Raw genomic sequence first — 26149 nt, 5'->3', positions numbered from 1 at the left:
ACTTGGATAGAAGCGTACGTGATGCAGAAAGCAATGGCCACTGGCCAGGCCAACATAAAAAAAAACGCATACACTTGAGGCATGTTTGGTTCACAGCCATATACATTGCCAAACTCTGCCACGGCCGCTGCTTATGGCTACTGTTTGTTTATGGTCTTCTCTAAAACGCGTGGAGAATCAAGACCTATTTACGTTGGTGTGTACACGGTTGGAGACTATGGTGAGTGATAGTTTTACCCGACATGGATGGTAGCATGATCTTAGGATTGACACCCTCCTCTTTAGGTGTTATACAGACTCTACGTGTTTTTTTTGTATTTCGCCTTTTTATTTTTCGTTTCTGTGAGTGGACTTTGTTTGGCTGTGTGCATCTGAGCTATGTAGAAGCCGGTTGTAATGTTTAAATTTTTTAAGTAATAAAGCACCCCTTTTCAATAAAATGGCTACTGTTTGTTGCATTGCCATAGTTGTGGCATGCCACACTTTCACCCAAAGTCATGGGGCGAGTTCACCCCGCAATGGTCTGTGTAGGAACCAGTAAGTTTATTCTCCAACTGGTAGCGAAAGTAACCCTCCAGTCCAAGGGGCTGCACAGAACCCATGGCATTTGCATTCGATCTAAAGTCTGGCTGGAAGTAATTTGCATGCACCCAGCTAGCTTAATCGGCGTAAGATGACGCGGGTGCGTAAAACCCTTGACCGATGTAGCCTGTGTACTCCATCTCGCCTGAATGAATCAAAGTCGATGATGTAGATCTATTCTGTCGGTGCGAGGTCCCCACTATTAGCGAAAGCTGTCGAGGATAATTATGTCCATGCCCATAAACGGTACGGTATTTGTATGCGATATGTTTGGTCGTATGGTTATGCTCGGGTTACCATGGATCACTAAACATGATTTTACCTAGGTTCGGCCACCCTAGGCTAGGGTAATAGCCCTACTTCCGCTTGAATTGGATTATCTCTTGAGACATAATAGAACCGTGGTTACAATGTGGGAAACCAGCGAGTTGGAGTACAACTCGACGACTACAGTGGACGAACCAGACAGGATGCTCTATAGTGGATGAACTGTTTTGTTGCAGTAAGAAAACATAACTTCAGTAAACTATTATGTCAAAAAAGGAAAAAAAATACTTTACAAAATACACCGCATAATCAAATGCAAACTTATTCAGCTTAATTTGTACAACGGCATGTTAGTTCATATCTATTTCTATCAACTTTTGTTGCAGGTAACATCTAATTCTATTGACGGCAGGGGCCAAGCAACCTCAAGATAGGATTTCAGCCTCTACTTCTATGCTAGAGGACTATATGTGTTTGGGGATAGGGTATCATGTCAGATATAGATTTACTTTTTTTTTGCGGGTAGATATAGATTTACTTTAAATAAATGTGTTATGATAATTAAGTATTTTTTTAATTTTTTTATGATAATTAAGTAAAATTACCACTTTATGGTAGTTCTAACAATAAAAAGACATGGATAAACTAATAAAAAGCACGCTGTAAAAGTAAAGAATGTAAATTAGGAAGTTAGAAATCATACCAAAAATCTATATCTCTCAGATCATCACGCCATTTATCCCGCACATGATCAGGCCATTTTTCCCATGAAGATGATGCCATGACTTATGTTCAGTAGTGTAACAAACTTGCTAGTTTGCACAAATTGACCTGCAAGAAAAAGATGACGTGAATCGGTTATTCATATGGAATCACATTATCGCTAGCATAATCAGCAAAACAAAAATTCTATATAGCGTGCATGCTGACAAAAAGGGTTTCCCCCGCCTTATATATAAAGCAACCATCACTGAACAAGCTAAACTGGATAGTACTCCTACTACTAGAAATCTGACACTTGCTGTACAAGGAACGTTGGCAAGATAAGAAAGTACAGTTCTGTGTATGACATACTAAGAAAAGTAAGGACCAAAACAGTGTGCAGTACGTTGTACTAGGAAGGTGGTGGCTGCCATTTATGGTGGCGGAAGAAGGAGCTGAAGGATACCCTCCATGGGTGTTTCTCGATCAGAAGTTCAAGGAAGGAACATTTTAAAGCTGCGGTGGTAATATGGTCAAGGGGAGATACAAGTGGAGCAGCTTTTGATTTTTCAGGGTGAGGAGTCTTTTACTTGGAGCGAGAGGAGGATAGGAAACAGTTCTATTTGGCACGAATGTCCGTCGGTAATGTCGATTTTTTCTGTTAAATTATTTTTCAAATGTCCATATCTCTTGCTTGTCCTCTAAATTTCTTCGAATATCATTTTTAGGGGATACCTACATAAAAAATGCCAGCCTTTGACATGGGCCTATTCACTTTTGTCTACAGAACATGTAGATCGGGCACAAACAGTCTGAGATAAGAGCAGGTATGAACTCTTTGCTCTAGAATAAATGGCAAGATATATTGATTACATATTATATATATTTTTAATTATTCTGTAGTTACACTTAGTAATTTTCCTAGTACCGGGTGTGTGTTTTTTTTTGGGTAAACAGACTCCTAAATTTATGTCAAGAATTAGTGAAGATATAGAGATTGCTGTACGATTGAATTCAGTAAAGATAAAATACCATAGATTTACCTCTCAGCTCTGGGCTGGCCTTCTGAAAAGCTTTGAACCGGGAATAACTTGTCACATGCAGGATCTTAGATCACCAAGAAACAATATTCAGTAACACTTAAACTGAAGGCTGGCAAACAAATATTAATTCTCTTTGACTTGGCTTGACAGCTGCACCTAATTTCCTTCCACGGTCCTGAGAAAACATAAGCAGTTGACATTTTTAGGTGTTATACTCATGCTACACACGCGACTACCGTTTCTGACTCCTAGCCGCCCTCACAGCCACCTACACGCACAGGCACAGCAGTGAACATAGAGGCTACAGCTGATTAAATCAGGCGCCAGACTCGCCTACTACCTCCATGTACACATGCACTCACACGCTAACCAGCTAACCCACGGATGCACTAAGTAAGTCCACAAACGCATAAAGTCAGCTAGCACACACACATGCAGCTAACAAACAGCCCACGACCATGGCAGCCGCAAGATCCGGCCACAAGGGCACGGCTCGCGCTGCTTCAGTTGCCGGCTCCACGCGACAACTTGGCCCCACGCACGTCAAGATTATTTTCAACATCTTACATCACGAATGAATGGACTATATATATAGATATGACATAAACATTGTAAGCATAACCATGTACCAACTTTTAATAGAGTAAACCGTACTGGGTGAGCTTTGTAGACATAATACTGATTCATTAACCATCAATGTATGTTTTACCTCTCAGCGGCTAAGAAACCTGAACTGGGGATAACTTTGTATAGTATAAACATTAAGTGTTCATGTTTCTGCTTAAAAGCTGCAGACTAGCTTCCTTGTATGGTCCTGAGAAACACAAGCAAATTGACCCTGCTTGTTATATAGCCCAGAAGTGAGTAAAAAATCACAAAGGAGAATATATAAAGTAGCTGGTGGTTGAATTAGGCACCGTAATACGGATGTCAAGAAATGACCTCAACCATATTCACTGGAAATATCTCAGTACTGGGACAAGCCAGGAATCTTTTGGTGTTTCTAGTGGAGCTGGTAACTAGAAAAGCTAGCAATGATAAATGTGGAAAAACAACAGTGGGGTGAAACCAAAGATTTTTTTTTTTTGGTATTTATCCGCAGAAAGAGAACAAAGTCTGGATAAGAGAATAACACAATAGCAATGATGGAAAGCCAATGAATTTTTTTCCTATTTTTTTATCAATCAAAAGCTAGAGTTAGATAAAAGGAGTAGTTGCAGATCTGAAAAAACAACCATAAAGGGAAACACAAATGATATTTTTTTTCAATGTTTATCACTAGGAAACGGGATTCAGTGTAGATGTGGAAGAGCAATGGCAAAGTGGAGCATGCAATCGATTCATTTTTGTATTGATCACTAGAAACAAAGAGTATTTTGTCGATGTGAAAGGACAACAATGAACGGGGAAACAAAAAATAGAATTCTTTTTCTCTGGGAACGACTAGAACATGCACATATTTTTTTGGTTTTTTGTGCTGATCACTAGGAACAAAGACTATATTTTACACGTGGGAGAACAAGAATGGAAAGGGGGAAACACCAACTATTTTTTGTTTTACTTTTGTATTGATGACTAGAAAGAATATCAATCCTAGACTGGATGTGAAACCACAAAAGCGAGTGAAAACACCAAATATATATTTTTTGTATTGATTAATCCTAGACTGGATGTGAAACCACAAAAGCGAGTGAAAACACCAACAAAATTTGAAATCGAAATTATGCTTCTAGCTATTAGAAGACGAAGGAATTAGAAGAACAGTGTCAATCGTTTTGGTGGTAGGAGAAAAAAATGAATAGGACAGAAGAGGGACGGGCGTCTCAATGCCTGGACTCATCACTTATATATACACAAAACTTAAACATCAGCCGAAGGAAGGGTGTGATGCTTGGTTACATCAGCAAGCAAAGACTACGGTTCTCTGACAGATAAAGAGTTAAAGGAAACAAATCATGAATGTCCAAAGAATAAAGGGGATAACCTGCCATGTGCAACAAGGCCAAAGGGGGGTATTATGTAAAGTCGAAGTTGCATAATGTTTAAGGTGTAGCCTTCAAGATTAATTCAGCTCTGCGATTCATGGTTGTAGACCACCATAGTCCTGCCATTAGGTATTCGCGATGGACCGTCGTACTTCTATCTGGCATGTCAAATAGATAGGCCTTAGATATTTGGGTGTGTGGCTAGGGGTGTTCGAGAACATATACATGAGGTGATAATAACATAACTTGGAGTGGTTTCCGCTTTACTGGCATGTTGTAAGTAAAAACAGGGGGAAAAAGGAAGAGGAATTCATGAGGAGATGAAATGAAGTATTAAATCTGTGAACTGTATGTTGATTTTGTCCTCCATCTTTTACATACACATAGCACATCAGACAAAGAAAAGCAAAAGCAAAAGCAAAAGCAAAAGAAGAAGGGCACGCAGCCACAAGCTTGTAAGACGGAATAATAAGTTGGTCATCATGGCAATGTCTTTTAATCGCTTGCATTACTCATTAGTGAAGGTGCTTTGGTGAACCGAAACCCCCAGCCAGCATGAATTCACACATCTGACGGTGTCCATGCCTTCAGGTTCATATAGATATTTGAACTGGGTGCCAGATTGAATTTGTTCATGCTATCACATACCTATGCATACTAAATCTGCACACCTCTGGATCAGTTTGTGTGCGTGCGTGCGGTAAGAGAAGTTGCGCACAGTCCGAGCAAAGAAATCGACGATTTCATTGGCATTAGCATTTAGCAGGCATCCAGAAATATATGGACGCTTGCAATTATAACATAATCTAGAGACGTGGAACGCTCACAAATGCCGGGCTGCTTGGAATGAAAACCCCTCCTCCTTTCCTAAATATAGTCATTTGTTGAAATCTCTAGAAAGACTTATACCTCCTCCTTTCCTAAATATAGGTCTTTTTAGAGATTTCAAATATACTACAACATACGGATGTATATAGACATATTTAAGAGTGTAGATTCACACATTTTGCTCCTAGTCACTTGTTGAAATCTCTAGAAAGACTTATATTTGGGAACGGGGTACTTAGTAATAAGTTGCATGAACAGTATCAGTTATCCCCCCACCCCTGCAACCTGCATCAAGGGTACGCCGTGCTCTCCGTCCCTCCCGTCTGCCAGCCGCACCACAGCCGACCAACCATCTATGAATCCATCGCAACGCAATCTGATAAGATTCTCTGGAAGTGTGGAAGCCCATAGGATCTGTGGAAGGTGAAGGCATGCGTAGATGGGCTGGGCCGTCGACTGGGCTCATATGCAGATAGCAGCCAACATCTCGATCTAAAAAAAAGCTCCACTGGAATTTCTCAAAAAAGAACTCCAATGTCATGGCACCTCGGTTGTTCTAACAAAATCTTCCAAAAAAAGTTTTGTTTCTAAAAAAATAAATAGAAATACAAAAGACATTGTACCTCAGAGTGAAAAAAAAAAGACTGAGCAGCCAAATCAAACCAACTAAAAAATAGCGTTGGAAAACACAATTACTTTTTTCGGAAAACCAAAAGCTGTAGCCGACCCAGGTTCGAGAACTCATCTTGTATAAGAATAAGACACGCGGCTTCTTTCCCCTTTTAATCAGGCCAAGAAATTGACGATTTCATTGGCATTTGCAGACACCCAGAAAGAAATCGGCACTTGCAAATATATAATCTGGAAATGGTAAACACTATATTACTCGCGATCTATATCAGGCCCCTTCTGACATCGACAAAATAGTTGCCTTCCTACGAGAAAGAAAACAGAAGGTGATTTCAGGGGAGAAACAATCCCAATTCCCAAGCAGTGAACTTTTTCCCTTTGCAATCTACTCCCTCTGTCTCATAATGTAAGACGTTTTTTAACACTACACTGGTGACAAAAAACGTCTCACATTATGAGACAGAAGGAGTATATTGGGAGGGAAGGGGAGGGGTACGCCGCTATGCCGTGCTCTCCCCTCAGCCCACCGCGCCACCACCGGCCCCCGTGGAAGGCGACGACCCCATGCAAAAATGGCGGAGGAGGATTCCGGCTAGCGATTTGGGGATCGGGGGAATACGGCGGTGACCAGGAGGTCGCGTAGATGGGCGAGGCCGTCGACTGGGCCCAAACGCATATAGCAGCCAACATCTCTCTCGGTCTGTAGCTCCCCCACTGGCATTTTTCTCCCAATAAACAAATGTAGCGCCACTGGCATTTCTCTCTAAAAAAATAAATAAAAAAAATTAGAGACTCAACAGGCACATCACCTCAGTTGTCCTAAAAAAATCTTCCGGAATTTGCTTTTCTAAAAAAATTAAATGTAAATATAAAAGACATTAATCACACCTTGCAGTGAAAAAGAAAAAAAAGACAGAGCAACCAAGTAACTTCCCTCGATTAGCGTTGAAAAACCAACTGAAGAAAAAAACAGCGTTGGAAAACACACGCACTATTTCCGAATGTCCTCTCACTATTATTCTCTATGTATGCCGCTGCGCACTGGTCCACGAAAGTCGATTTTGCGAGTTTTTGTTCGCAATCCGATATAACTTATACCATGGCATGGCAAGCAAAACCGTATAAATATTTTGAACAGGAGGAGCAAAAGGTAAATAGCACCCAAGAGAAAAAAATAAATTAATTATTAAGAGAAAAAAAAGGAGTATTGACCGCTGTGGGGTTTGAACCCACAATCCTATATAACTTATACCATGGCATGGCAAGCAAAACCGTATAAATATTTTGAACAGGAGGAGCAAAAGGTAAATAGCACCCAAGAGAAAAAAATAAATTAATTATTAAGAGAAAAAAAGGAGTATTGACAGCTGTGGGGTTTGAACCCACGCCCTTTCGGACCAGAGCCTAAATCTGGCGCCTTAGACCACTCGGCCAAACTGTCTTTGCTGACAACAGTCTACAAACACCCGAATAGTACTCTGTCAGTCCCTCCTATGCTTCAGAAGTAGGCAAATCTTATACTTGAGGGCCTCAAAAACCCTTGCTGCAAACTGAGGGAGAACTAAACCTCTTTGTCCAAAAACAAAGACATCTTTTCTTTTATGAACTTATTACATACATTTGAATCAGACCAGGTGCGGGGATCTTGCGACGAACAACGAAAAACTAAATTTCACATCAAACTTACAAAAATATATATCACCAGCAGAAGCGAACATGTGCCATAAACCTCGGCTTTATTTTCCATTTTCTCAGGAACAATTTTGCGTCCCAGAAGACAAAAATGTCTCATATATAACTATAAGTCTATAACAAACAGCCCCCCATATGCGCACTCCGATAAACAGAGGCGGAATCAATGGCAATGAAACAAAATTGCAAACTAAGATGCCATTGGCACCCTCACCATCTTATTCTTGCTAGCTACAGGAACCAATCTGCAATGATGGGTAACAACTAGCAGCTACATATGCACAGTTTAAATAAAACAATCAGGTTTTATTCCTTTTTTTTCACATGAACCCCAGCTGAGTCAGGTCGTCGTCTGGGACCTCCAGGACGCCCGAGAAGTCGCAGTCCTGCGGCAACGAATCATCAAGTCCATCAGGGAACCACGAGCTGAAATCACCGCCTTCCTGCACGCCGAGACCCACCGGGACGTCCAGCATGTCGTCGTCTAGTCCAGGCAGGCTTGCTGGCATCACGGGATGGGCGGATCGCTGGGCGGCATTCCCGGGAGCGGTTCTAAATTGCCGGGCGACTGTCGCTGCGCCTGAGGGGCCTACCGGCGGTTCAGGGTGCTCCTGCGCTGCCGGTGCTGGAGATGGCTCGGTGGCTCTGCCGAGGACGTCGCCGGAGGCTGATAGCTGCACCAGCTTCTGCTTTGACTTTGTCTTGTTTCTGCGGTCACCGCTCCTCCCGCTGCCTGACGAACGGCGCCCTGATCTTCCACCGGAGCCCTTTGCCGATGCTTCTCTGCTGCGGTCCCTTTCCCTCTTGCCCTTTTTTGATCTTGTTGTAACACCTGGAAATTAATGCGCAAGGAAAAGTCGATGTTAACTTCTGAAGCACCAGTGCCAGTAACAAACAGCAATATGATTTTGTCTCTCATAAACAGTGGTTGCGCGTGTATTGCCTTCTGTGGACTTTGCGTCGCTGATTGGGAAGGGTGCAGATAGCACGCTCCAAAGAGAAGGCTTTCTGAAGCAGCTCCTCTTCGTTCCCTCGAATCTCTGGCATCGGGCAAGGGTGCGTCTCGCAAAGGCCGACGAAAATGCTAGTTCTTTCTCAGTCCTACTGACAACAGCCTTCTGACGAGAACCGGCTCGCGTACCCTACATATCATCAACACATACAATCAGTATCCAGGATTACTCAGCATTCCTCTATAGTCTGTACTGTTAAAGCGCTGACAAAAGAAGAATGAACAACCTCCACAGCCTCCACACCCTACATATCATCAAGACATACAATCAGTATCCAGGATTACTCAGCATTCCTCTATAAGGAAAACTATAGTATATATAAGAGCAGGATGATCATTCTCGTGATAAGGTATTAGCATCGATATCAGAAATGCGACCATGTAAAGAGACGCCTCAAGTACCTGAAGTTTACTGTACGCGCTTTCAACCAGTTTGTTCAATGCATGTTGCTCTAAGCTCCTGTCAGGAGATTTTTAAGTTAGCCACTGAAGAAATCCTAAACAGTGCCATTTAAGATATAATCCACAAACAAAAATCCATTTATACCTCTCCTCGATACTTTTTGTATCTTGAATTGCTTTGTCTAACTTATGCAATCCATATTTCTTTTCCTTCAACTGCAAAATAAAAACGATACATTATATAAACTGTTAAACCCCTAATGAGAAGAAAACTACATATGATTCAGAGATAAGAAAAGGCATCAAAGGAAATGCATCAAATGAGAAGTCTTAAAATAGGATAACATGAATTATCAATCTAATCAGGTTGAATCTTTTATCTTATGGTGTAGATCAACCACTTAAAGCCACTGAAACTTTTATAGAGACCCCTTGAGGTATTCCATATGCACTTATATGCTTCCATTTTCTAGTGATATGGACAAACCACCTTCATTTTGTGCTATGACTAGATTTGGACCCCCAGCGTTCAAATTGGCATAATCACAAGTTGGGATGGCAAGATTAAGATGTCTACGTGATATTATGGCTCCGAAGTCCGAACCATCATGAAGGGTACCAAGATGCAGTTCTTCCATGGAAAATAACTAGTAGTTATCTGTTAATCGTACCTGATGATGCTAATAGACATCATTCAAGCATAGTTTACATTACCATATGTTAATGCAAGGTGAAAAAGGCCTTATATGCTCAAATTCAAGTGTCCATTTTTTTTGTTCTCAAATAACCAATACTTCAAAACCCAAGCTCTAAAAACATGAACAAAGTTGTACTAGCTTACACTAATCTGACGCAATCACAGTAACACATTGCATCAATGTTTAATGAAAATGATGACATTTTACTTAAAGCGCATCGAAAGCATGTTACTATGAGTGGTTGCAAACCTGATCATGTAGCCTTCTCCTTAGTTCTGAAATCATCTTATTGATGTCTTCATCCCCTTCATCATCTAGATTTGGCTGAAATCATAATGCAAAAATGAGGCAAGAAAAAAAAATCAAATGTAAAAAAGGAAAAGTTCACTAAAGTAAATTTTGATCGGGTTATTGCATGAAATTAACCAGCCATTACACAGGATGACAGGACTACACAAAAATTGAAATATGCAGAAAATGACATCAAATATCAGAAGTAAAATAAATGTGAACTAAGTGCATGCCTAGGCATATTATGCTTCTAACCATGTTGGCTGCCAGAGTAAAACAACCGATAATATATAGCAAATGCATACTAGGATAACGATATTAAGGCATTTCCTGCAAGGATCTCAACTACTCTTCGAAATCATCTGTGTTTGTGGCTACTTGATAAATTATCTTAAACTATGACGAGCATCAAACCATACAACAGAGCTCCTCAATTTTTAACCCTTCCATGTACAAGGTTCAAATGCCCAACATTAATAGTTTTACGTTTACAAAAGGTATAGAAACCCTGTGTGCCACAGATAACATCCAAGGAAGATAAGTCCCTGTCAACTAGCATCCCAACAAACACATGAGACTGCTAACATTTTGCCAATTTGTGATGTTTCATGTTACCTGATTTCTAGGCATATAAACTTATAAAGAACTACATACAGGGGTATTTAAGTTTCCAAATGCTCAGGATGTAAAGAGATTCAGGCTTTATGGAATCATACCACTGTCTCCAGACAAATGCCAATACTTTCCAGCTCAATCAGAATCTTATCATCCATAGACATCTGCCTGTACTGATATTCATGTGGAGGTATAGAGATATTTTTCCTGGAATTTCCACACTGCTGTGAAATCTGTGGTATTAAGTCATGCAAAGGGCCATATTCTGGGTGTACAGCACCACTGAATCCATCTGATAAACTCTCGCAATGGATCGAAATTTGACTACTGGAGCTCATGAAATTGCTCGAAGCTGTGTATCCATCGCACAGGCTCTGGTTTACCACAGAAGAATTGCTTGAATGTGTAAAATCCACACTCAACCCAGAATTATATGTTAGGTCACTGACTTGAAGTTCATTAGTTAGGTATCTGTCGGCAGTGCAGGAAATATGGCTAGCTGCAAACATATCTCTTTGCACGTCACTGGGGCCAGAAAAATTATCTTCCATGATTAAAGCTGAAAGGAGTCTGTGTGCCATCGGGGCCATCTCATGAAACCACTCATTGGGTTCTACATTTTGTGTCCCATTGATGTGGTTTTCCTCGAAAGGGATACAAGTTCTGACAGGTCCTTTTGTTCTAACTCCACTGGTTTTGCTTAGCTCAGATGAGAGAGATGAATCAGATGCAGCCAGCACCTGAGAAGAAATCTCCTCCTGTAGATGTTATGGAACACGTCAAGCACGGAAGCAAAGATACGAGCTCTAAAAAGTGAGATGAACTTCATGAGAGGACAAAGTTTTCTTAGATGGGATGACTCACGCAAAGAAGTGTAACATACCATTGTTTGTGGTTTGATGTAGTCGGTGGATGCTATGACATTATGTCCACCATAGGACATGTTCATCTCAAGCTCTTCCACAAGGTCAATCTGACAACGAATTTCAAGTGAGAATTCGTCCAAACCCAGCAAGGAAGCAAGTATAGTCGAGCATGACATATTTAAATTATAATGGGCACCAACCTGGTGCTCTAAGAAAGCCAGATTTTCAGAGCTTATGAAAGTTAGCATTGGCTCCATCTCCTTCCAAAAAGGTCCAGAATATGCACCAACTGCAGAAAAAAAAAACAGAAAGTTATAGCGCATCAGCCCAAAGAGATGTGACATAGCTCAACCGGCAAAATCAGACAAGAGAATAAACGCACTGATAGCACTGCGAGCAGCATTTGCAGCAGCTAAAAGCTCCTCTAGGTCACCGTCTGGTTCAACTGCAATGATCAGTTAGTTATTAAAATCGATAGGCTAAATTAGGGCAGAGGAGACGGAAAGTATCCAAAATTGAACCATAATAGTTGAAGCATAAAGGTGAAGTGTCTTTCTACAAACCTGGTATAACTGTAGGCTTGCAATTCAGAATCTGTTCGTGACTGGGTGAAGTTTTGCAGTCAGAAGGTTTAGCCATCATGGAGTGCCCCACTTTACTGCACCAGCGTTTAGAAGCCCAAATCAGTTTCATATAAAGAAACTAAAATTCACATTGTTACTGAGGAAGCATTAGGTACCTTTCATTATTTTCTTCTCCAGCTCTTCCACATTTTAGTGGTTTTCTTGTTCCTGTAGCATCCAAATTTTCTTCTGATATTGAAGAGCACCCTTTTAAGTCCATAGAACCTCTTCCGCTCCTCCCATGCTGAAGAACAGCTCCATGTTCAGGCTTTTCTTTGGAAGGTGCCCTATTTGATGAAACAATTGATCCTGTTGCATTGTGAACAGCAGTTGCCTCCTCATTCTCCATCTCACCACTATTCTTAACTTTCTCCTTAGCTTTGCTTTCGGTAGCAGCGAGCCGCCCACTTTCAAACAACCCAACAGGAGATGACATGTTATCAATCTTGGCTACCTTTTGTGAATTACTGCCAGTTACATTTTTTGGAAGCAAAACACCGCATAACTCAGTAGATGACCTAGCAGCAGTATCAAGTGGAGATCCATCAGATAAGGCTTCATCTAAATTTGAGACTGGAGACACTACATTCGCTCTCCTTGTCCGCGAAATTTTCTGTGGGCGCTGACCAACCCAAGCAATCGGAGGTGTGGACGCATTTGAAGGTATCGAACCACCTGAACGTTTGCGGTTTGTCATGCTTCTCAAAGGTGAGGCTTTATTTGAACAAGGTGCTTCTTCGCATTCATCGCTTACTCCAGCTGAACGTTGGAAGGGGGGCATGACAAGTGAACTTGTTCTTGGTGACCTGCATGCTTTAGTCTTGGGCGAGGGACTTAAGTTTGTATCAGAAGTATGTACCCTGCATATACAGAAATGCAGCAGATCATCAGAAGAATTAAGAATGATAATGTTGCAGTACTTATTTAAGTATATGCAAAAAAACAAAGTGTGATTTGTCAAGATGAGAGTTACTTATGCATGAGAATAAAGTAAAGGACTATGCTTACTTGTTTCCTTTTATCATAGCACGCTCCTTTCCAGGTCCAGCATGCCGGATTCTTCTTTCATTTGGCAGACTGGCATAATCAACATCAATCTTGGATAGAATACGCGACCCAATGTTATTCTGCTGAAAACTGCTATCCATCTTGCTACCTGCTACTGCTCCGGCAGAAGCTCCATGTCTGCAATAAAAGAATGAAAAACGGTGAGTTCTAACCTGGTGAGGAAATGATGACATAATTAGCAGAACAGATGTCCACATATAGCCAAATAGTGCTGGTAGAGGATTTAAGTAGAGTAGGTAAGCAGCACAAATATGATTGCAACCTAACGAAAAACCTATGTGGATCAAATAAATAAACAGCAGTTTAGCCAACAAAGAGCTGAAGAAACCCCAAGCACCAATCTCGGGGTTACGCCTGATGGCAATACATAGTAATGACATTCATCTTTCTAGTGATGCTTGTCTTTTTTCAATGCACTGCATGTCAGGCCTCGCTCTCTATTTCGATTATGAACTTTGTCTGTATGATGTTTCACCAACCTAGATGTCACATCTACCATGGTACTATGCTTGAGTTATTTTCACATTACAAACTTTAGTTCAGCATAGTACTCACCAACCTAGATGTCACATCTACCATGTTCGCTCTCTATTTCATTAAAAAAAAGAACGAAAACTTGAAGCAACAGGTAAGCACACCAAACAAAGTTTACCTGAACGCAAGACCATCACTAGACCGCGGGCGTGCTTCGTTGGCTGGCCTGCTTTGACCCACAGGTTTAACATCTCGATCAGCATCATTGCTTCTACTGAGCATTGTTCCCAGAGAGCGCTTGCGCTTTACTTTAGGTGAGTCCTGTGATTTGTCCTCAGACAACTCCGATACTGCAACAGATGTTCTTGCACAAGTCTTTTCCTTCTCCAGTGGTGAAGTTTTAGCACTATTAGCTAGAGGACCTTGCCTTGTTGGAACACTACCACGTCCTTCCAACTGAAATATGCAGAAACACATTGAAATAAGTTGGAATCGCAGAAAATGGTAACACGAGAAATTTTATGGAGTATGAAAACATCATGAGTGTGATCTGTTACAGAAACTGTGGAAAGAATAGCAGACATAAAAAACTTTTAAAACTTCAGGTTTTAGAGATAGGTCACTCAAACAAGCTCACCCAGAGTTACAGTTTTTATATTATTTTTTAAATCCCCGAGGAACAAGTTACAGCAGGGAAGTACGAATCAGAGACAGAGGCCAATCCATAAAAATGAGCAAGTTTTAGGATAGGTTCAAAATTGAGGACTGCATTTGGATTATGAAATGACCACACTAGCAACATAGACTAAATGGTCAGAGAACAGAGAAGGAACATCGGTTGTTTCTATGGACATTAAACCTAAATCACCATCTTCCCACCCTTGTCCTGCTTTACAGAAGGCCAGAAAATTGTATGAAATCTTATACTGGTTTTCAAACCACCCATGGCATAACTTTACAGTCAGAAAACTGTATGAAATCTTATTGGTTCCAGAAAGTAATTAGCCAAAAACAAGGCAGGTACTCCAAATTGCAACATTTGTTAAAGCTACAAACTATAAGCCTGAAACCGATAAGACTAAAAATTGGTGAATTGACAACTGAGTATTTGAAAGCATCCATATAATGGAACAATGTCACTTGATAGTGTGATAAAATGCGGCACGAACCCGTCCGTCCGACATCGAGGAGCGCATGCGCTTGCTAATTGCCCCCAGGGAGGTGTTGTTGTATCCCTGAGCACCGGGTCTGGACGCCGCGCCGACAGGGGCAGCGGGTGGCGGCGCCGGCTTGACGGCGCCGGCATCGCTCCTCTGCCGCCTGCGCGTGACGACGTTCTTGTACTTTTCCATCTTCTGGATCGCGTCCTCCAGCGACCGCACCTTGTCCCTGGCAGAGGCAGACCGATCAGCCAACTAGCAACGAGGCACAGGGAACAAGCACCGGTGGGTTTAGGATGGGGGCACGTACCTGGCCTTGCCGGAGGACTCGGCGACGCTGTCGCGGACCCGCCGGAGCTCCTCCGCCGGGTCGCCCGCCTGGAGCGCCCGCCGCAGCTCGGCGTGGCGCGCGTGCCTGGGCTCCCCCGCCGGGGGGGCCGTGCCCAGCGAGATGTACTTGGCGAGACCAGTGGCAGGAGGGAGAGGAGGAGGAGCCCCCGCCTCCTCGCCGCCCTCGCGGGACGCGCCGGCCATGGGGGGCGGGCCGGCGGGTTAGGGCTGGGCGGATGGACAGGCTATGATACCACGGCGAACGCTGCCGGCCGAGGCGGACGCGCGCGGCGACGGGGGCTGTTGGGGGCGCGGCGGAATTGCGCCGGCGCGTGGTGGAGGGCCGGCCGCGGCGGGGGAGAGGGGAGGGGCCGGCGGCGATGGGGAGAAAGGCGCAGGCTTTGTGCTGAAAGGGATGGATTTGATGATGGATAGGGATGGAGGGGGAGGGTGGGATTGGAGTCAACCTCTTTCCCTAGGATGGGTCAACGGCAATAGAGCACGTGCCACTCTAGTTTTTTTTCCATTTGTGGTAATTTAGGGCACCAAAGGTCCCTCCAAAAAGGTGCCGAATTTAGATGAACGCTCTTGTTAAATAAATCCCATGAAATTTATTCATTCGCCAAAAAAATCATGAAAATTTATATTTCGATTTTTTTTGGGTGAATGAGTTGTGGCTCTGCATTAATCAAACTTTGGCGTTACATGAAGGAATCCGCCATCCCGCACAATCTGTGGCGCGCCGAAATTGATGGCGTTGGAGTTTCATGCCATTGCTAGCACAATAAAGTTGTATCCACAAAGGGCGGCTAGGAAGCTGTCAGGACCCCGACTCGATGTCACATCGATCTAGCCTGTAGCACCTCATATCACTTTGCAGCCTCACGCACGGTATTCCCACGGGTGTCGCCTTACCTTTTCCCGGGACCGTTTGCGCCTTTTGGCTCACGTATATGATAGTGTCGCTAGCATCCATATGATAAGGAGTCCGGGCTGACATGACTAGTCGTAAACCCAAAGTGGCACAGACTTACAGGGACAGGCATTCATGACCCAGCCTCGAACGTGTCGGTCAACAGCAAGTGGGTCCGGGCTGTAGCACTGGGCTAGCAGGACTCCGGTAAACCGGGCTGTAGCGGGCTAACAGGACTCCGGTACTCAATGCGTGACATTTCCCCGAAGGGACAGACACCGGAACGAGGAAGGACACATGCCGGCTAGCCTAAGTGTTCCAGAGCAGTAGCAAGCTACCATGGCTCAGCGGTAACACTAGGAGACATTTCCCGGTAAGAGAGGCTACTAAAGATAAACAACTAGATAGTCAGATCCCACACATACCAAGCATTTCAATCATACACACAATATGCTCGATATGTGCAAATACAACGAAGCATCACAACATGACTCTATGACACAAGTACTTTATTTAAGGCTCAGGGAGCCATACATAACATACACAAGGTACGGGTCTCACGACCCAACATTCAAGTCATACAGTCATACAAACCAGCAGCGGAAGTAACTTGTCTGAGTACAGACAACTAGTAAAATAAAAGAGGCTTGGAAAGCCTAGCTATACTACGTGGTCCATCACAAGCTCAGGGTCACCACCTGGGCCTTTAGCCTACTCGTTGATGTCAACGTCTACATAGAACCCATCAGAAGGGGTTGCAGCGTCTTCTGTAAAAATGTAGATTATAGCAACATGAGTACAAAGGTACCCAGCAAGACTTACATCAGATCCTACATACATGCATATTATCAAGAAGGGTTGGTGGAGTTATTGCAGCAAGCCAGCTTTGACTCTTGGCTAGGCTAACCTACGAGACTCCAACTTGAAATGGTTTTGCGCACACGAGTCCACTACTCACCACTTCAATACACTACCGAGGATCCGCCCCCGTCTTCCTACGGAAGAGCCATCCTCGGCACTCACACTTATCTTGAGGCTTTTAGTAGTTTCCATTTACTTGTCTATGAACTGTATAGGCAACCAAGTAGTCCTTTACCGCGGACGCGGCTATTCGAATAGATCATGATAACCCTGCAGGGGTGTACTTCTTCATACATGTTTCCACCACTTAGCGTCTGCACACGACATGTGCTCGGCAGACTTCAAGCGAAAGCCGACGTGGGTGTAGACCACGACCTACCTAAACACTTAAGCCTCTAGTCCAGGTTTATCGCCTATCCAGGTTCCATCCGCAGGGAGTCCGGCCGAGGTTTCCCATACAGCCCCGAACGATGTGAACAGGGTTCCCGAGATACCTAACGGGTATTCGGTACACCGTGCCACGTACCTACCGCATCACAGCCCACCCCTACGGTCAGCGCTGTCCACGGCCTCCAGTAGGCTACAAACACCAGAAACTACTTGCAACTCCTGGACAGAGAGCTAGGGTGAATAAGAAGTCGAGCGGGGTCATATTTCAGGGCCCAATGCATGGTAGTAGCTGTATCTTAAATCACACATACAGATCTCAGTGCTTAAGGTCGGCTTCAATGAAACAACCCACCATGTACTCCTACATGGCCTCTCATCGATACCTTTACCAAATCGTGTTCACCACACCACTCTCATTACCGACATAATCATTTCACTCTAGCCCATCACCCAGATGAACCAGACCTGACACGACTCTAGGCATAGCAAGCATAGCAAGGTAGGAACAACACATACATATGGCTCAATCAACTCCTACACATGCTAGTGGGTTTCATCTAGTTACTGTGACAATGACAGGTCATGCAGAGGAAATGGGTTCAACTACCGTAGCACACAGCAGTTTGAAATGCGTTGTCTTAATGCAGTAAAAGAGAGCAGGAGCGAGAACATGGGATTGTATCGATATGATCAAATGGTTGGTTGCTTGCCTGATGGTTCGATGCACTGATACGGTTCTTCGTTAGGGTAATCACGGTACTCCTCGGAGGCAGATCCTGCCGCAAAGAACACCGATACACAACCATCACCAAACAATGTGCAACAATATGATGCATGCATGAAACATGGCAATATGAGTGTGTTGGGCTAATGCAACTAAAACCAGAAGGGTTTGAACCAATTTGAATCAAAGATTCAAATTTCAAACTCAAACATGGCCTTTTAAAGTGCTTTTCCTTATTCTGCTTTAAACATCAATTTAACTTGTTTGATCATGCATGAAAATAGTACAGATGGATAGATTGGATTTTTCTGATCATTTTTCATATATAATTTGTCTGATTTGGAGTTACAGAATAAAAGTTATGAATTTTTGAAGTTTAAATTATATTCTGGAATTTCCTGATTTAATTTAAATCCAGAAATATATATATTGCATCAGCATTGAGTAAGCATGACGTCAGCAGTCAACTGGGCTGGTCCGGGTCAAACCTGACGTGTGGGGCCCACACGTCAGTGACAGGGGGTTAAACAGGGGTTAATTTAATCCTAATTAGAAGTTAGTGGCGCTGGGGCCCACTGTCAGTGTCAGGGGGGGTTAATTAAGCGGTGATTAGCACTAAGCTAATCACCTGACGGGTCGGGCCCACATGGCAGGGCTCAGGCGACGGGGCTCGCCGCCGGCGACCTCTGGACGCGGCGGAGTCCGCGCCACAGGCCACGGGGACGGCGTCTGAGAGCACCGGGGCGTAGCCCGGGCTCGTCCGCATCCAGGGGAGCAGACGGGAAGCCGCGGGGATGCCGGAGCTCGCCGGAGCGAAGCTCGGGGCGGCGGCCGGAGTTCGGCTTCGAGCGGAAATGGGCTGCGGGGCACGGGGAGGCCACCTGAGGGGCTCGGCGGCACCCTCGTGGCACTGGGAGCGCGAAGGGACGCTCGGTTTGGGCGGAGGCGGGCCGAGACGGCGACGGCGACATGGACGGCGGCGAGAGGCTTCGGCCGTGGTGGGGAGCGGCGCTACGGCACGGGAACGAGGGGGAGAAGAGAGGGGAAACAGGGAGATGCTCACGGCGATCACGCAGAGCAGCACAGCGGGGTCGGGGAAGACCTGGTGACGGCGAATCGACGGCGGCGGACGGCGGAGCCCGAGGAGGAAGACGATGGCGATGGCGGCGATGGAGGCCGTCCGTAGGTGCGTGGCTCGACGAGGAGGTAGCCGGCGACGTGACGGAGCTCGTGGACTGCTCAGATGCTCTCGAGGGGCGCGGTGGCTACGTCTACGGCGAGCGGTGGCGTCGGTGGTGTTCGGCCGTGAGAGAGAGAGAAACAGAGGAGAGGACGAGGCGCGAGGGGGAGTGCGAGGGGGTCGGGGTGGCTGCGTGGCGTCGTCCGGGGCATCGAGGGCGACGAGAAGGGCGCCAGGCAGGCAGGGAGGGAGGTGGCGTGGCGCGGTGGCGCGCGCGCGCCGGGCACGCTCCCCTCCCTCTGTCGAGGACGAAGACGACAGAGGAGGGGGCGGCCTGGGCCGCCTGCTGGCTGGGCCGGCCTGCTGCTGCTGGGCCAGAGGCGCCAGGTAAGAGGCCCAGGTAAGGTTTCCCTCTTTTATTTATTTTTGTTTTCTAATTTCTGACATTAGTTTTGATTTAATTAAAATATTAAATCATTTTATCACCTTATGCCAATTTTTGCAGGAGCTAGATATATTATTCCAGAGCTCCTTTATAAATGGCATAATATTTTGGACCATATTTCATATATATAGAAATATATTTCCAATGCAAATATTTATCGAATTAATCCAAATGGCCAAAATAAATATCCATGAGCTCCTAAAAATATTGTTTTGATTTTTATCTCTATCCAATATTTTCAAAGAGCAACATGAGCATTTTCTTGGACCCTTTTGGAGAAATTTTTATTTGGGTCACTTTCAAAAATGATTCTGAGGGTTTCACAAATCCCCATTTCAGAATTAAATGGAATTTTAAACATGATGCACACACTCTGATGCATGACTAGCTAGGGTGTGACAGAAGCCATTGATCTTTGTCGTGAAGTGTTAGCGACATTGGTCACGGAGGATCCATGGCCCAAAGAAGAAGATGGTCTGAGTGGATCACACCTAGACGTTCGCCTGAGTCGAGGGTGTAATAAATAGTAACCGTTACAGCCAAAGCACCACCGGGCCGACGAAAGAAACAACCAACTCTCCTTGCATTGCCCGTAGTGGAAAGGCAAACCTGTTCGACCGATCCTTCTACTAGCACTACTAGAAAAAGGGCTATAGATGAGATTGACACTAATGGCGCACCAGACAGGCGGTGCGCCATTAGTATATACTAATGGCGCACCACCTTCTGGTATATACTAATGGCGCACCGCCTGTCTGGTGCGCCATTAGTGTTGAAACTACTAATGGCGCACCTGGCCCAAGGTGCGCCATTAGTATCAAAAAAAATTGAACTAGTGCGCCTGTCCAAACATACTAATGGCGCATCCAGACGAAGTGCGCCATTACTAGTTGTAACTAGTAATGGCGCACCTGTTAGAAAGTGCGCCACTAATGTTGTTTTTTTTATTATATTTTTTATTTCTTTTTTTGCAAAACTACTAATGGCGCACTTTTCCACCGTGCGCCATTACTAGTTTAAACTAACGTTTCGTTTGGCTAGTGCATAGCGATGCCGACGTATGTCATGTACAAGGGTAAGGTTCCCGGAGTCTACGACGACTGGGAGGAGTGTCGGAGACAGGTTCACCGATTCAGCGGTAACAGTTACAAAGGGTACACCACTAGGGCCGAGGCCGAATCTAGATACGCCCGCTATCTAGCGGGAGAGGGGAGGGAGCGTTGGAGGAACCGGATGAAGACGGGTTTCATCGTGATGATGCTCATCGTGATGATCGCAGCTCTCTTCTATGTGATGGTAGTTTAGATGATCGATATCGACTTGTAATGTGAAGACAAACTCGCTACTCGCAGTCTCGAGACTTGTAATATAATGTTCTATCATTGTTCGGTCTTTTCAATTCGGAGACTAATATGATGAATTGTATTCAGAGACTAATCTTCTATTGTATTCGATGAATCTGTTGTTGATGTGTGCTGTCTATATTTTGTCCAATTATACATTTTGTAACCTGTGCAAAAAACAGAAAATAAAAAAACATAATATTCATACTAATGGCGCATCACACCACAGTGCGTCATTAGTATGCCAAAGGATACTAATGGCGCATCATTAGACAGTGCACCATTAGTATGCCGAAGTTACTAATGGCGCATCTTGCTGTTGTGCGCCATTAGTATGCCAAAGCACCTGGGTATACATGGCCCCCTGGGAGGCATACTAATGGCGCACTGTTGTATATACTAATGGCGCATCCAGTGGTGCGTCATTAGTATACCAGATACTAATGGCGCACCAGTGGTGCGCCATTAGTAAAATATACTAATGGCGTGGCACTAATGGCGCACCACTGATGCGCCATTAATGGCCAAATTAGGTGCGCCATTAGTAGGCCTTTTCCTAATAGTGTAGATCTGACAGTGCACACATCGCCAAAGCCGGAGAAACAAGAGAAGGACTTATTGCCCACCATCGCCACCACCGCCGGAAGGGCTAAAGCGACAGACAACAAAGACCTACATATCTATCGGATTCCGTCGCGGGTACCAACATCTCACGCATCGCCTTAGACATAGAAGAAGTCGGATGAACCATTATGAAGTGGTGCTGCCACCACTGCCAGAAGGGCCAAAGTGACAAACACCGAAGACCTATGAAAAGCCCCAAGATGAGAGTGAATTAAAACTCCCACCGATGGATTGGGGCCTCCCCTCACTCCTCTCGAAACAGGCTTTCACCCCGTTTTATAGATAAAGCAAAGCCTCCCCGCACTCCCCCACCCGCGGAGCCCATGAAGGAGGAGGATGACGATGAACTACCAGCGGAGGAGATGCGACAGCTGGAGGTATCTAGATCCCTAGGTAGGACCACGACTACATACGGAAAAGAACGGTTAAATCATAGGAAATTTAATGTTTGTCGGTCCAATAAGGATGTTACTACTTGACGCTTATGTCATTTGTGAGGTTTGAAGAGTAAGTGTAGTGAAAGCCAAGGAGAAAGATGCAGAAGCTGTCGGCGTTCTAGGAACGGGGGTATCCAGACTTGCCTGCCTGCGGCCTGCGACATGGCTCAAGGAGTGGCCCAGTATGGCCCACCTTCGTCAACACAAGCTCAAGACCCTCGCGAGGGGCCAAGCCTCGCGGGGCGGACGATAGGAAGCTTTCTCGGGTGCAGCCTCGTCAGGCTGGCTCGCGAGGAGGTGGAGAAATCAAGGCGGGGTATCTCACGAGGTGCCCATGACGCAAGCCATGACGACCGAAGCCAGGCGGGCGCCTGTCGTGGTTCTAAGTCTGACAGTAGAGTGGGGGGTAGGTATGGAGAGGCAAGGTCCTAGCTATGGAGAGGTTGTAAACACAAGAGATGTACGAGTTCAGGCCCTTCTCGGAGGAAGTAAAAGCCCTACGTCTCGGAGCCCAGAGGCGGTCGAGTGGATTATGTGTATATGAGTTACAGGGTGCCGAACCCCTCTGCCTGTGGAGGGGGGTGGCTTATATAGAGTGCGCCAAGACCCCAGCCAGCCCACGTAATGAAGGGGTTAAGGTGTATTAAGTCCGGGGCATTACAGGTAACGCCCCACATAAAGTGTCTTTACTATCATAAAGTCTACTTAACTACAGGCCGTTGCAGTACAGAGTGCCTTTTGACCTCCTGGTAGTCGAGTGAGTCTTCTTGGTCGAGTCCTTCAAGTCAGTCGAGTGAGTCCCTCGTTGGTCGACTGGAAGGTGACCTCTTCTAAGGGTGTCCTTGGGCGGGGTACTTAGATCAGGTCTGTGACCCTACCCTAGGTACATGACCCCATCATTAGCCCCCGAATGGATCGAGGCTTTGAGTGACGGAGGAGTTGATGCTGTTTCCGATTAACCTTTGCACACTGGTCGTGCGTTATTCTGAACCAGAGAATCTCTTCGTTGATAGTGAGCAACTTGTCTTCAGTCGACTCGATCCATTCTTTTCTTTCGTCGAGTGATCTTTCGGGCTTCGTCGATTTCCGAGCGACGGATCGCAGGAAATCCCGCGCCTGACAGACCGATCTGCCGTTCGCGGATTCCGTGGGATGCAAAATTTGGGGAAACGCGCGAAGCAGAGCGGACCGCGGCGTTCGGATGGGACGGGACATAGACGCCTCGATCCCCGCGCCGCTTTCTTCGCCACGTATCCCGCCCGCGTAACAGTTCCAGGATATGATTAGATCGACCGGGCCCACCTGCATCCACTCGGAAGGGATCTTATAAATGCGCCCGGCGAGGATTTTTTGAACAGTGCCTCAGCATTCTCTCTCTGCCTCCTTCGTCTCCGCCCAACGTGCCCGCTCTCGCTTCCGCACCACTTCCCCTCACGCGCCCCGCCGGAAGCCATGGTCAAGGAGAAGACGGCGGCGCTGGAGCACGCGAAGAAGGCGTCGGCGACGGAGAAGGCGAAGGGGAGATCCACCAGCCGCGGTGGGTCTTCGTCTAGATCTCGCCTGCCGAAAGGCTGGGTCCAGGGAGATTGGATCCAGTCGACCATCACGGAGAAGGATCTCCTCGACATGGCCAACGAGGGCCTGATCCCTCATGGAGCTGCGAGGCTTCCGGGGAAAGAGTGGCAGCCCCAGCCGGAAGAGGGTGAGTGCGTGCTTCTGGCTACCCATGTCGACCGTGGATTCTCTTTGCCGCCGAGCATTTTCTTCCGTGGTTTCTTGAACTTTTTTGGGGCGCAACTTCACCACTTCACCCCGAATTCTATCGCCTATCTTGCCGCGTTTGTGTCCATGTGTGAGAGTTTTCTGGGCTGTCGACCGCATTGGGGCTTGTTCAAGCACATATTCACATGTCGCTCTCAAACCGTGAAGAAGGCGAGTCCAGGCGACGAAAGAACCCGAGTGGTCCAAATGTGCGGAGGTCTGGGGATCCAGGTGAGGAACAAGAGCACCTTCCCAGCCATGACATTTCCCGAGTCAGTCAGAGGTTGGCAGTCGACCTGGTTCTACTGCCAGGACGAGTCGACGCTGGGGTAGTCGAGTGGACTCCCTCAATTTACCATGGACCGAGTGAACAAGCCCTCCTCTCTGAAGTTGATTCCGAAGGAGAAAGATGACGTGAAGATGCTGATGGAGCGCGTAGTTCAGTTGGTTCGGGAGGGAGTGACGGGCATGGATCTCCTGGAAGTTTTCCTTAGGCGCCGAATCCAGCCTCTTCAGTTCCGGAGCCATTGCATGTGGTTGTACTGCGGGACTGAGGATGTGACTCGGGTCAATCCAGAAACAGTCGACGATGCCACTCTGGAAAGGTGGATGGCCGCTGTTACTGGGAACAAGGACAACCCTCGCGGGGCCAGAAGGATTCCTCCACTCGACTGCCACAGTGACCCAAACAAGGTATGTCTGTTCCACTTCCCATTGTATTCTCGTCATATTTATTTCTGTTTTCTCTGCCGATTGGTCGACTGATCTTTGTCTTGTTGTCCCTCAGGCCCTCACTGAACTGTACTCGATGCCCAACGGAGCGCAGGCTCCGGCTGAGGAGGGAGAAGCGAGCGGGGGCGAGAGCCAGGAGGAGGAGTGGGACTCGGACGCCGCTGAGGCCGATGATGATGACGATGACGATGATGATGATGACGATGAGGACGAGGAAGAGGAGGAGGAGGAGGAGGTCGCACCACCGCGCTCGGAAAGGCGGTCGAAACTTGTCCATGATCCTGCGACCGAACGCGGCGAGGGGGTTGCGACTGCTACACAGTCGACCAAGCGTCCTCGGACCACCTCTCCGGCTCCGACTGAAAAGGCGTCGAAGCAGCCCAGGGCGGCCCCGTCAAAGCCGACCAAGCACCTGCCGAAGATGAAGGTGTCCATCCCCACCATATCAGGGTAATCATGTTGCTTAAGTCTTCTTGTTTTGTGTGAACTTTGTCTCTGGTTGGCGCTGGAGTTAGTCGACTGATTCTTTGAAGTTGCAGTGCTGCTACTTCTGAGACCTCAGCCCGGGCTGATGACCATGAGATGGAGGACGCAGCAACCTCAAAACCAGGTACTATACTCTTAACGCCATTTTTAGTCGACTGACTCATGATCTCTAATTCTGATTCTTTTCTGTAGCTCCATCCAATGTTGTTATCACTCTCCCTGATGATGATGAAGATGAGGAACCGCTGAAGTACAGAAGGAGTAGGAAAGCGTCTGCCAGCAGGGTGACCCAGGATGTGACGGTGCCTGAGACTCTGGCCGCGGAGGAGGAGAACACCACTCGACACACTGTGTCCTTCGCAGATCCGCTGACGAGTGCTCCGCAACCCTCCCTCTTCACGACGCACCGCGTCCCAGAGGACCAAGCCGGCGCAGCGAAGGAGGCGATACGCCAGGCAGGGATCATGATGGAGCAGTTGAAGACCATCCGGGATGCGAGCCAGGCAGCTTACGACGCCAGTTCTGCCCTCCAAAGCAATGTTCAGGTCAGTCGACCACCGTTTGTTCTGTTAGGATATGCTACCAAAAACTTTTCCTTTCCAGAATTTATAGTAGTCACCCAGTGGGTGTGTCGATTTATACTCCGTGTCGATTTAAACTCCGTGTTAGCGGGGGCACGCTGAGTGCACCCGTTGGGTGTAGTCCCCAAGGCTAAGGTCGACTGCTGGCAGTCGGCCTTAGGCTTTATAATTTCAGTCTTTCCGTCATTCGACTATGGCGACTGGATTTCGCAAACCGGTCGACTGGTCGACTCTGTCTTCAATAGGATTAGTGGGGGCACGCTGAGTGCACCCACTGGGTGTAGTCCCCAAGGCTAAGGTCGACTGCTGGCAGTCGGCCTTAGGCTTTATAATTTCCGTCTTTCCGTCATTCGACTATGTCGAATGGATTTCGCAAACCGGTGGGGGCACGCTGAGTGCACCCA

The 26149-nt window shown here is 46.0% G+C and overlaps 2 protein-coding genes and 1 non-coding gene across 5 annotated transcripts in view; all 3 read right to left on the bottom strand.

The window, feature by feature from the left end:
• The window catches only part of LOC119316331, a 10102-nt gene extending 5718 nt beyond the window's left edge, over window positions 1–4384 (bottom strand). The window contains exons 1-4 of the mRNA XM_037590646.1: window positions 3512–4384; window positions 3304–3408; window positions 2595–2769; window positions 1553–1680 (exon numbers count right to left, since the gene is read on the bottom strand). Coding sequence (XP_037446543.1) covers window positions 1553–1632 — 80 coding nt within the window. The 5' untranslated portion in view covers window positions 1633–1680; window positions 2595–2769; window positions 3304–3408; window positions 3512–4384. The remainder of the gene's footprint in view (window positions 1–1552; window positions 1681–2594; window positions 2770–3303; window positions 3409–3511) is intronic.
• Window positions 4385–7398: 3014 nt separating this feature from the next.
• On the bottom strand, window positions 7399–7478 carry TRNAL-UAG. The gene has a single exon. It is a non-coding gene; the product is annotated as a tRNA-Leu (tRNA).
• A 278-nt stretch (window positions 7479–7756) lies between these two features.
• LOC119316317 lies at window positions 7757–15620 on the bottom strand. 3 transcript variants are annotated; one of them, XM_037590627.1, is made up of 16 exons: window positions 15249–15614; window positions 14948–15167; window positions 13957–14234; window positions 13245–13421; window positions 12353–13096; window positions 12177–12271; window positions 11996–12058; window positions 11814–11902; window positions 11631–11720; window positions 10849–11505; window positions 10091–10165; window positions 9289–9359; window positions 9144–9201; window positions 8969–8986; window positions 8673–8871; window positions 7757–8561 (listed from the first exon to the last, which is right to left on the bottom strand). In XM_037590627.1, the coding sequence occupies exons 1-16, from the start codon at window positions 15470–15472 to the stop codon at window positions 8050–8052; spliced, it is 3570 nt and encodes a 1189-aa protein (XP_037446524.1). In that variant the 5' UTR covers window positions 15473–15614; the 3' UTR covers window positions 7757–8049. The 3 variants fall into 3 exon arrangements, with proteins under 3 accessions (XP_037446524.1, XP_037446528.1, XP_037446535.1); XM_037590631.1 differs by lacking the exon at window positions 8969–8986; XM_037590638.1 differs by lacking the exons at window positions 7757–8561; window positions 8673–8871 and having other exon boundaries at window positions 8969–9049; window positions 15249–15620.
• Window positions 15621–26149: the final 10529 nt, after the last annotated feature.

Source organism: Triticum dicoccoides, chromosome 1B, assembly GCF_002162155.2.
Source record: "Triticum dicoccoides isolate Atlit2015 ecotype Zavitan chromosome 1B, WEW_v2.0, whole genome shotgun sequence".
NCBI lineage: Eukaryota > Viridiplantae > Streptophyta > Magnoliopsida > Poales > Poaceae > Triticum > Triticum dicoccoides.
Note: the sequence above shows the minus strand (reverse complement) of the source record. Positions and strands in the feature narration are given on the sequence as shown.